We start from the raw sequence: 12,411 nt of genomic DNA, 5'->3' as shown, positions 1-12,411 counted from the left end.
GCAAGAGATTCCAAACTAGATGGTAAATGAGCCGAAGGAAGCAAATAAAACTGGAGATAGAGAGAAATAGTTCGAGCGACGGTGAAGAGATATGATTGAAGATTTCAAGTTGAAAAAAAAAGTGGTGGAAAAAAGCTGCGGATCCATTTGAAAATTAATAATCTTCGAATAATAATCTACAAAAAATATAAAATATGCAGATCTAATAAGAAATATAGGATCTTCGAATGTCGATTCACTAGTAAATAGAGGATCTACAAGAAAACAGAGGATTTACAAATCCATCAAAAAACAGAGAATCTTTGGGCGTTAATTCACCAGAAAATAAAGATCTATAAAACAACAATAGAGGTTTTCAAAGATTCTAGATATGGCAATGATGACCACAACAAAGATGAAAGAGATAACGACAACAGATTAGGCGATCAGTGGCTCTAATATTATATTAAGATATTTGTAAAAGAATAGAAAAACAAGAGAAAATTAATTTTATTTATCTATTCCATCACATTCGGTATATCTTAAGAGTTATATATACTAGTAAATAGACTGCATATAAAAAAAAAATAATATAGGTTGGTATAGGATTATGCTAAAAAAAATATTACTCACAGACACAAGTTGTTATGTGATCCCTAAAAGTACTCTAACAAAATCATGCTAACAAAAAAAAAATAATATTAATTTGTCGACACTAATTTGCCCCATGCTAGATGCAAACGTTGTTAATTAACGAAGCACGCCAAAATATGCTGATGTTTTTTAGTAGTGTCGGAATTGGGGTTTTTCTGAAGCTTTTTGCAAAGCATTGTTATGTTATGATGCTTTAAAGTATCATCGGAAGCCAAAAATACCACGATGCTAATAAACATCGTCGGGATCTGATAATATCTTAAATCCCTAGCCCGACCGAGCCCCTTCTTCTTATTGATGACCACACCGCAAGCTCTGTCTGCTTTCACTACCTCTCTAGCGTCGACGAATTCCCCCCTGCTCTGCCGCCTCTCTATTGTCGACGAGTTCTCCCTGCTCCACTGCCTCTCTTGCACCGACGTACTACCTCTCGATCTGCCGAGCTCCCCCTTCTTCATCGACTTCCTTCGCCGCCATTTCTAAAATGTTTACTTCTCCTCCCGTGAATTTTCTTAAGCCAAGAATATGCTTTGTTTGTCTACTTTCGTCAAATGATCGTTGGGAACAACCATGACAATTTTAAGATGTCCTGAATATTCTATTATGCGATTCACATGCATTTGGCTGATTTTAATGAGGTTGTTTTGTTTCCCACATAAATTATTCCATTTCAAAGCAACTATGCACTACGAAAGTTGGATTACTTTATAAACTATGCATTATTATACGTCCCGGTAGTGTCATCCCTACGCAATCGATTTGAATATTTTTTTTCTGGCATTTCTGTTATTTTATTAGATTTGGATTGTGGAAGATTCTTTAATTCAAATCATGGAAGATAAGATGGTGACAATGGGGTCAGTATGCATTTTGATTGAGGGAGCTTTTCCTCTAGAGCCATTGGAATTTAGTAATGGATATAGCAATCAAAGATGCCATAAGTTTATCTAATTAAGTTCACACTACATGCATTACATCACTGAAATCCATATCGATATGTGGTGTGGACACCAGTGCCAGGTCAGCCGGTCGCCACAGGATCTAACCAGCTTAATGGATCTCAGCCGATTCAGCCAATCTGATTTTATTTTGGATTGATTTATTTTAGTTGGATTTATTTTATGTTGATTGGGTTTATTTGCATATTGTCATTTTGGTTTATTTGCATATTATCATTTTAGGGTATTTTTGGGATTGTTTTATTCGTAGGGGTTTAATTGTTATTTTGTGACCCTATATATATGGGTCCATGCTCATGTTTAGGATTTGATGAATGATGAATGAAAATTAGTCCTCTTTCTTTTGAAGCCCTGGTGTGAAGTTATGGTAAGAGCCAGGTGAGAAGCTTGGTTCTTCTTCCTTCCTCTCCTCTTCTTCTCTTCTTCTTCTTCCCCCTCCTCTTCTTTCCTCCTATCTCTCCTTCCTGCAGTTGTCCTGCATCAGCTTTGGTATCAGAACAGACCGACTTTGCCCCTGCTATTAAAGCGTTGATCCAGTTTCTGTTCTCCTCTCCTCTCTCTCTCTCGGGTCTCACACGGAAAAAAAAACAGAAAAGGGGGACCTTCATCGATTCACCACACACCCAGCTTCCTTCGTTTGCTTGCAACTCCCGATCCCTCCCCCTCTCAGCCGACTCACACCACTCACCCCTCTCATCAGGTTTTACGGGAAAACACAAAAAAAAGGAGGGAGAAAACAACCTTTTCTTCTATGCTCCTTTTCTCCTTCCTCTCTCATAGTCCCGAATCACCTCCTCTCCATTCCCCTCGTCTGAGGACTTTGACGCCGCTGCAAGGGCCGCTGCCGAGGGCGTCGCCACGTGCCCCCGAACTTTTTGCATCCACTACCGGCCGCCTGCGTCGGGTTCGTAGAGGAGATCGATGCCGTGGAACTTCGTGGTCGGCCGCCGACTGTTGCCGCAAGCCCCGAAGCCGCCGTTGCGACCTCCACCCCTGCCCGCAGCCACCGCCGCAGGGATCAACCTGTCCTCTCGAACCCATCGGGATGTTGAAGAAAAGATTAACGGATAAGTCACAAAACTCGTTAACCCGAATCCGGTAGTCCGGATCCAAAAAAAAAGTAGCACGTGCCATGCACGCAAAAAAAATGTAGCACGTGCCTGGCACGCGAAAAAAAAGGAAAACCCTTACCTCTGTTCATCTTCCCGATCGGCCGCCGCTTCTTCTTCCGCCGCGTCGCCCACCCTTCATGAACGTCGTCGCTGCCGCTGCTTTTACCATCATCGCCTCCGCTCTAGTCCGCCGTCGCCACCCAAGTGCCGCTGCTCCACGCCGCCCTGCCGCCACATCGCCTTTGCCGTCGCCGAGCATCTCCTTCCCCGCGGCCGACTGCAGTACTGCGGCCACCTCCCTTCTCCGCTACCTCTTCGTCTTCCTCGAGCCATGGCCGTCGTCGTCTCCACCGCTTGAGTTCCACCGCCTCAGTGCCTCCCCGCCGCCGAGCCCTCACCTCCCTTCGCCCGAACCTCTTCTTCTTTCTGCCGAGCCCTCGTCCGAGCCGTCACCACCGAAGTCCACCACCGGGCCGAGCACCACCGCCATTCTGCCGCCCTCGTTCTTCTTCCCCTCCGTCGTTTTTCCCCCCTTGTCTTCTTCATTCCCTCCGCTCCATCCAGCTCTCAGAAGCTCACCCTCCCCTGTACAGGCCCGATCCATCACCTCTCCACCCCTTCTTCACATCAAAGGCCCAACAGACCCCTCCATCAGGCATCAGGTCTAGCAAGCCCTTTTGCAATGACCCAGAACATCTCCTCCTCCTCTTTTGTTCACAGGCCAATCAGACCACACCAGTTGCTATGATTCGATCAGATTCGTGCCATCTGACGAGCCGACTTACCATAGGTTGATCGTCACCCCAACCTAGGTCAAGTTTCTTCTTTTACTGAAAATTCTATTTGTTTGTCTAAATTTAGTATCAATTAACTCTTAAGTGCTTTATTGATATTACTCCTTGAAAATTTCACAACACCTACTCCAAACAACACCAAAACCTTAGTAGTGGCCTATCTTTGTCATTAATCATAGGGCTACCTAATCTTTGGCAGTTCTTTGAGGCTCTGTGCAGCTCTGCAACATACTGAAAACTAGTACTATTTGACTGCAACTAATACCTGAATTTATTACGTAATTCAAAGCCAATTTCTATTGCTAGAGTTAGCTTCCGATTATATTGAGCATATACTTTGTAATTTCAACTTACTTTCATGCATTAGGTCTACTTAGGAACCTCTATAGTCGGTAGGATCATACATATCTTCATTCATTTTATGCATCTATGTAGTGGTCGTGTCGCATCTTATTCTGAGTCCCAATTAGACATAGATTCCAAAATCGAAGCTCTATTAAAAGCTATCCAAGACACTAATATTCAAGTCTAAGCTAATAATGCCCGACTTGATTCAATTGAGGCTTCACTTCAGAGGGTTATTGACTCCAAGGATGCTAGTGCTTTCCATTTACCGGATCTTGAAGGGGATGAAACCCTAGAACAAATCCTAGAATAACAAGGCTCTGTTCGGCATGGCAATTTTGGTAATAGGTCTGTTCCAGATCATTTCATGCCTACCCTCATCCTAGAGGACCTGGTCCCTTTTCTAATATTGATAGAGGTTACCGATATAATGTCGAGCTCAGAGAACCTCGTGATCCTAATGAAGATGTAATGAGAGGCATTAGGGTTGAGACCCCCACTTTTGATGGTCGTCTTGACCCGAAAGTCTTCTCAGACTGGTTACACGAAATGGACCATTTCTTTGAGTGGTATAATTTGTTTGATAACAAGAAGGTCCGATTTGCCAGAATAAAGTTTATTGGTCGAGCTAAGCTTTTCTGGCAAAACACGGAACAACTGTTAGCTAGGAGATATCAATATGTAATTATTGATTGGGTAGAAATGAAAGAGAGACTTAAAGAAAAATACCTACCCCATAACTACCAGGACGACCTCCTTAACCGATGGAACACTAAGTCCACATTTGTAAGGCTCTCTAATACATGGAGCACTTCCACGAGCCCTAATTCCTCAGGGCCCAAACCTTCTGTCGGGTCCACTACTCCTAGGCCCCCTCCTACTGTCCATGTCCCAAGCCGAGACACTAACGACAAGGGAATTCTTGGTGAGCTTTCCAAACCACATTTCAAAATTCGGTGTTACAAATGCCAAGATTTTAGTCATGTTGCCTCCTAATGTGCTAACAAATCTTTCGTTATTGCTCAGCAAGAGTTGGGAGGCGACACAGATGACTTAGAGGTGCAAATCTATGAACCAAACTTCGATGAAATTCAGAATATTGAGGAAGAGTGTGATGACAACCCTGAAACATTAGGATGCACCCACACTACACTTAGCTCGCTTGCACAATCAGATAGCAAGTCTGACCAGTCCACCTTGCGTGTAGTTAGATATGCCCTCGCACAACCCATCGAAACTGATGTTAGAATTTCTGAGCTGCATGCATTTGCACAACACATTCATAAATTGCATCAGAAAATCCATAAAGGCATTCATGCATGTACTGCTCAATATAAGATGCAAGCTAATTTTCATGCTAAAGAATTTCAAATTTGGGGTTACGTAATGATCCGTCTTAAGAAATTGCAGTCTCTTAGTATTGGATCATTCGGGATGTTGCACAAGGATGGCATTGATGCCTATGCCATTGACTTTCCATTTGATTTTGGTCATAGCTTTACTCTTAATATTAAAGATTTGGTTGCAATCCCTGTTGACTCTTTTGCTGCACACTCTCCTGCGCCCGATGTTTATCCTATTATTGATTCCATGCCATCTTCCTCCATCAAGCACAAAGAAAGTATATTGATTATATTTTAGCCACACAAATAGTTTTTGACAGTGATGGAGGCATCCAACACATTTTGATTCGTTGGCGTGGACGACCAAAGTCCGGTTACACTTGGATCCATCACGAGGAGATACCACCAATTGACCCGGACATGTTGGAGTATTACCGGGGCTTTTCCGAGCCGCTTTCGTCGAGGTCGACTTCTTTCCACCTCGAAAGAGTTGGTGCGGACACTAGTGCCAGGTCAACCGATCGCCACACGATCCAGCCAGTTCAGTGGGTCTTAGTAGCCAGTTTGATTTTATTTTGGATTAATTTATTTTAGTTGGGTTAATTTTATGTTGATTGGGTTTATTTGCATATTGTCATTTGGGTTTATTTGCATATTGTCATTTGGGTTTATTTGCATATTGTCATTTTAGGGCTTTTTTGGGATTGTTTATTTGTTATTTTGTGACCCCATATATATCGGGCCGGGCTCTACAGCAGAAATTAGGCCCGATGGCTATGCCCAGGCCCGACCCGGCCCGACTGTCGGGCTTAAATTTTTATCCAGGCCCGATCCGATTTTATAAATCTGCTTCTAGGCTCGTCTAACCCGGCCCGACCCGATAGGCTCGACCCGACAGGCTCGACCCGATAGGCTCGATTTTTTCTTTGTTTGGAATCTGAAAATGGGTCAGAATGGCCCGACCAGGCCCGACCCGATTTTTTTGGTTGGGCCGCTTTTCTTGCCCAGGCCCGACTCATGGGCCTTTTTTTAATGCCCAAGCCCGAAAAATTTCGGGTCGGGCTGGACGGGCCAGAAGGCCCGTGATCAGCTCTAAGTCCATACTCATGTTTAGGATTTGATGAATGATGAATGAAAATTAGGCCTTTTTCTTTCTGAAGCCCTGGTGTGAAGCAATAGAGGGAGCTAGGTGAGAAGTCTGGTTCTTCTTCCTCCCTCTCCTCTTCTTCTTTCCCCTCCTCTTCTTCCCTCTTCCTTCTCCTTCTCGCAGTTGTCCTGCATCAATATGATTACTAACATTTGTAACCGTAGAAGGGTGTTGTATCAATAAATGATAAAAGGACAACTATGATTGGATGTTTGTTGTTTTGTTGAATCGGATTTTTTGACTTAAGATGTTGTTCATTCAAGACATCTTTATATGTGGCTACACGGGAGAAACTTAGCCCGAGAGTCATTTTCAAACTACATATATATATATATATAATAAATATATATTTTTTAAAAAATTTAAGTCTTCATCAATATCCACCAATTGAGAGAATGCTGGAATTTCTCATAAAGCTGAGCTTCCATTGATTATGGACTGATTTTAACTTGATTTGGTTAATGAGCTCTGTAATGGGTAGACCCATTAACATTACTAATTGGGCTAAATCTCCAACCTACTCTCATATATATTTGCCCTAGAGAAACTCTAGGGCATCAAGTTCTCTATCTTCCTTAGGGACACCTATCCCATTGAGGAGAAAGGCATAAAGGAGTAGATGGAGAGGAAAATCTATCCTATCTTTATATTTTTCTTCTTCCACAGGTATTGCTGTAGCGATTATCAATAGCTGCTCAATGCTTGTAATTAGATGTGCTTCAATCTTTATGGGTTGATCTATGGTTTTTTTGTGTTTTAATCTTCTGCATGGTATCTTTAAAATCCAACATTATTTAGATGATCGCACTCTACGGAGCAAACATACTGGACTCAAAACAGAGCAGACTAGCGGATGACCTTATTGAGCCAAAGATCGCCATCCATGTAGCCAGGCAAGTAGCAACCCCAGGAAAGCAAGCAGACCTGGATCATCACAGATCCGAGTACAAGTGCAACCCAAGTGCCGTATTGGTCTTTGTGAAGGCCCCATCCACCGGAAGGTTGAGCCCGCTCACGTACCCGGCCTCATCGCTCCCGAGATACGCCACCGCCTCCGCCACGTCTTCCGCCTTGAGCGTCTTCCCTTTGAGAACGGCGTGCTCTTCCGCGAACTCCTCCAGCTTCTCCTCGTCCCTAGAAAACGCCTTGGACGCCAGCGGCGTGGCAACCAGATAAGGCGACACGCAGTTCACACGGATCCCGAACTGCCCGAGCTCCACCGCTGCGCCCCTCATCAGGCCCACCACGGCGTGCTTCGAGCAAGTGTATGCATGCGGCGTTAGGGCCCCTATCACCCCCGCGACGCTCGCGGTCATCACGATGCTGCCCTGGCGTGCAGGGATCATCACCCGTGCCGCTTGCTTCGTCCCCAGGTAGCAACCCACCAAGTTGACCCCCACCACCTTCTCGAAGTTGGCCTTGTCGGTCTCCAGGATCTGCATGCCTGGCGAGCCGATGATGCCGGCGTTGTTGAACATGATGTCGAGCTTTCCATGGCGTGACATGGTGGAGTCGACCGCCTCTCGGACATGAGATTCGTCGGTGACATCGCAGTGGACGTAGGAGACGACGTTGGGGCCGAGGTCGCGGCAGAGCTCATGGCCCTTGTCATCTTGGACGTCGGCAATCACCACCCGGGCACCGTAGCGGGCAAAGAGTTTGGCGGTGGCTTTGCCGATGCCACTTGCGCCGCCGGTGATGAGTGCCACCTTGCCTTCGAGCCTGCGAGCATTCCATATATAAAAGCTCAGCTTAATGCATGATAGGTTTCTATGATGATTTTAAGAACAAGCATTGGTCAAGTTGCGCGATGCCTTTACCTTCTTGCGACTGAAGAGAGGACGCCGGCGCTTCCCATCGCGGGTCTCCTGGTGGAAGGAGTAGAGATGAGAGAGACGAGGGTAGAGGCTTCTTCCACGTAGGTGCAGGCTCTGTTTTTGATTGAGTAATTCAAGTACCGGTCTTTTTATGGACCCAGTTGTACCAGGAAGCCCTGCTTGATTGTTGTTTACTTGACGCTGCTTTAACATCTGGTTCCCATCTCATTCCTTCTCACTTCAAAATCTCAAATCGCCCTTCCCTACGAAAAAAAAAAAAAATCCCTAACCTCACTTGATCAACGGCCCTTTTGATCTCAGCCAACCACCAGACCTTGGCCAACGTCCCAACGCCCATCTCGATCCCCAGTTCAGTCAACCATCAAGCGGCCACCTACCTCCCTCTACCCACCTCTGGCAAAAGTTTGCCGCTTGCGTTTACAATCATTTATTATGATTTAAGGACATATATTAATGCACTTGACACTTCTTTATATGTTCTCGTTATTGTAAAATAGTTACTGTCATAAACTTAGCTGAATTTCTATTTCTGGGCTCATATGAAATGAAATGTAAAAAGAAACCAATTGCATGTAGGTACTAACTGTGTGATGGAGGACATTAACTATGTGCAGAAGGATGATCCAAAGCCATCTCACATGAGCAATAAATGAATATGTCCGGTTAGGTGCCAGCATAGAGATGACTTCGCATATGTATGGGAGAGGGTCAAGATATCCTTGTCTCTAATAAGCGTCCGCTTCTGATAATTTCTGAATTTTCTAAATTATTAACAAAGGTTTGCATCAGGTTCGCAGCATCATTGCATTCAACCGATCGGGAATGGGAGAAGAGAAAATCTTTAATTAGTTCTTGAATGATATGTCACCATTTCTGGTTTTATGTATGATCCCTCCTTTGGTTGACACCCTGGTTTTTCAGTATTTATGCTTGATTCTCATTATATTTGGGTTGAACTGCATGAATGGCTGCTATCTACGCTTTGACTAATTTATTTCTTTTTTGCTATTTTTCTCCTCTTGCCAACTCCACCGACACTACACCCAAAAAAAAAATTTCCGACTCTTATTTGCCGACGCTTATTCCAAGCATCGGCAAAAATTTTTCCCCGTCAACATTTGCCGACGCTTTTTAAAAGCGTCGGCTAATGACGACGCTTAAAAGTGTCGTCAATACGTAATTGACGATGCTTTTAACGACGCTTTTTAGCGTTGTTAAATAACGACGCTTTTAAGCGTCGTTAAAAGCGTCGTCGGAAGCCAAAAACCACCTCGTTTTAGTCCCACATTAGCGGATCTGAAAAAGAAAGAACTGTTTATATAGCCAAACCCAACCACACTGCTAATGTCCAAGTTTCTTGTAGTGCGAACTGGTGCTCTGCAAATGTTCAAGGGGATTGAAAATAATATAGGATGTTTATCTAGGAGCATGTCTATATTTATTTGGGATCATGATGGGATTATTTTCTAAAGGAGCGACTTGCATCTGAAAATATTTATTTGGCAGCCCTAATAAGCACTTTGTTTTTATGCATCTCATTCACAAAGGATATAATGCAGAGAAAGAAGTCAAATGAAATTAAGATAGTATTCTATGATCTTATTCTATCTCACAATAAAATTATTTTAGTGGTGAAGTGTACTAACTAAAGAGAAACATCTCTGTATTGGATCACAGAGAGAAAGAGGTATCATCCACCAACTTAATTTTTTAATTTTATTGAGATTTTTTTTCCCAAATAGTGCGCGTATATGATTTGCTTTTTCTCATCAACATTACAAGTTGTGAGTGCTGGGATCCCTCGCAAGCCGCAGAAAAATCAGAACGCAGCGGAAATCATCGGATGAACGTATTTTAAAACCGATGTTCGTAGATAGATTAGGATTAAAAACTTTTTACAAGATTAAAAAGATTAGATCTTTATCTTGTGTGGATAGATGATTACCGCAAATCTGATAATCGTGGATTTGTTGGAAGGTTCGCTTGAAGCCGCACACGCATCCGGCCTCTACAGGTATCCACACGAGGCAGAGGACCGATCAAAGCTCTCGAATCTCCTCGAGGTGCTAGCTCCCTTGCAGAGAATACTTTTGATGGCTGATAACTTCTCTTTGAATCAACTCTTGAATGCCTAAGGAGGGAGGAAGAAGAAGGATGGTTCAATGAAGAAGAACAAAAACCCTTTGCAGCCTTTTGTTTTTCTTTTGCGTTGGAACCAAAGAAAAGGGAGGAAGGAGGCCATGCCACAAGCTTTTCTTTCCCTCTTTCTTTTGCGGCTGAAAGAAGGAAGAAAGGGGGCTTTGCTGCCGTGATAGCCAAGGGAGAACACATTAGAGGAGGGGTCATACCCCTCCTCCTTTGCAGCCATTTCTCGAAATTGATGTCTAACTTGTCCTCCTGCAGTCGTTTGACGTAGGCCGGACATCCCCAAATCTTGAGATGACCAAGACTCGGCTTCTTACCATGCCATATCTCATACGGTGTGGTAGGAACGGATTTAGAGAAAATTCTATTCAATAAGTAAATCGTGGAAATTAAGTAAGGCATCTCCCCAAAGAAACATAGGTAAATTAGTGAAGCTAATCATGGATCGAACCATATCTAATAGAGTCCGATTCCTCCTCTCTGACATCCCGTTGAGTTGAGGCATTTCTGGAGGCGTCCATTGTGAGACTATGCCATTCTCCTTGAGATAGTCCCTAAATTTTTCACTAAAGTATTCTCCTCCTCGATATGATCGAAGAGCCTTAAGGGGTTTTTCAGTTTATTTTTCTACTTCATTTCTGAATTCTTTTAACTTTTCAAAAGACTCATATTTGTGTCTCATAAGATACACATACCCATATCGTGAAAAATCATTGGTAAAGATAATGAAGTACAAATAACGACCCCTGGCTAGCACATCGAATGGACCACACACATCAGTGTGTATCAGGATAAGTATATCAGTGGTCCTCTCCCCATGTCCTACAAAGGGTAATCTAGCCATTTTTTTTTGAAGATAGGATTCGCAAACTGGATATAACTCGAAAGTCAATGAGTCAAGAAGCCCATCTTTCTCCATTTTGTTCATTCTGTCCTCTCCAATATGGCCAAATCTGAGGTGCCACAAATATTTCTGGTTTATCTCATCTCTGGATCTTTTGAATCCTATGACACTCACTACTTGCTCAGATACATTCACAAACACATCAATATGTAAGTGATAGAGACTATCAATAATAAAACCACGTGCAACTAATTTATTTCTGAAATAAATAGAACATCAGTCTTTGTTAAATGTAAAAATATGACCATCCTATGCTAAACACGAAACAGAAATCAAATTCTTGCTAGCAGCAGGTACATAATAACATTCTTTAAGCAATAAACTAAAATCAGACGGTAGTCGCAGAGAATAGGTGCCTACAGCCACAGCAACAACTCTTGCCCCGTTGCCAATCTAAAGGATTACTGCACCTTCCGCTAGCCTTCTACTTTCCTTTAGACCTTGCATAGTAGTGCACAAGTGAGCACTAGAACCAGAATCTATAACCTAACTAGAAGTAGAAGAAACTGTAAGATTAGTTTCAATTACGAGCAAGTCTAACATACCTTCTGAAGGTGTGTCTGCCTTTTCATTCTTCAAGCTCTCGAGATATGAAGAACAGTTTTTCTTCCAGTGGCCGTCGACATTGCAGTAGAAATATTTTTCTTTGTCATTAGCTTTTTTCTTTTGAACTTTCTTCTTTGGCTTCTTCGCAGGCTTCTTTTTCTTCTAATTAGACTTTCTCTTGGAATTAGAAGTCAACTCAGCAGCAAAGACAGTGCCCCTTGAATCTTTCAAGGCTCCCTCAGTAGTTACCAATACATTCAATAGTTCAGTCTTAGTGCATTCAATCTTATTCATGTGGTAGTTTACTATAAACTGCCCAGAAGGATCAAATCTACTTGCAATTCCTTGTGCATGGTCATACCGAGCTTCTCAAGCTCCTCTAGGTCCTTGATCATAGTAAGACCGTGATCATGGACAGATTGCCCCTCGCGCATCTTTGGCTTGAAGAGCCTCTTGGACACTTCAAAACGAGCTGTGCGACTCTGCTCACCATACAACTCTTGCAGGTGTGCCAATATCTCCCTAGCAGTCTTCATATTCTCATGCTGGCATTGGAGTTCATTGGTCATGGATGCTATAATGTAGCACTTGACCCTAATGCCATCATCCGTCCACTTTTGATGCGTCTCACGCTGATCATCAGTC

At 43.2% G+C, this 12,411-nt stretch overlaps 1 protein-coding gene and 1 long non-coding RNA gene across 2 annotated transcripts; one reads left to right on the top strand and one right to left on the bottom strand.

The window, feature by feature from the left end:
* The first annotated feature begins 6,762 nt into the window (after positions 1–6,762).
* On the top strand, positions 6,763–8,093 carry LOC148700380 (uncharacterized). Its single transcript, XR_015971920.2, has 2 exons — positions 6,763–6,999; positions 7,132–8,093. It is a non-coding gene; the product is annotated as an uncharacterized LOC148700380 (long non-coding RNA).
* Positions 7,110–8,923, bottom strand: LOC103718894 (secoisolariciresinol dehydrogenase-like). Its single transcript, XM_039115901.3, has 2 exons — positions 8,154–8,923; positions 7,110–8,055 (listed from the first exon to the last, which is right to left on the bottom strand). Exons 1-2 carry the CDS (start codon positions 8,189–8,191, stop codon positions 7,266–7,268), a joined length of 828 nt encoding a protein of 275 aa, XP_038971829.1. The 5' UTR covers positions 8,192–8,923; the 3' UTR covers positions 7,110–7,265.
* Between the last annotated feature and the right edge of the window lie 3,488 nt (positions 8,924–12,411).

The sequence above is a fragment of the Phoenix dactylifera genome, chromosome 12 (assembly GCF_051530095.1).
Source record: "Phoenix dactylifera cultivar Ajwa chromosome 12, Ajwa_hap1_PhDact_Kaust_v1.1, whole genome shotgun sequence".
Lineage (NCBI taxonomy): Eukaryota > Viridiplantae > Streptophyta > Magnoliopsida > Arecales > Arecaceae > Phoenix > Phoenix dactylifera.
The sequence above is the reverse complement of the archived record's forward strand: the minus strand, read 5'-3'. Positions and strand labels throughout refer to the sequence as shown.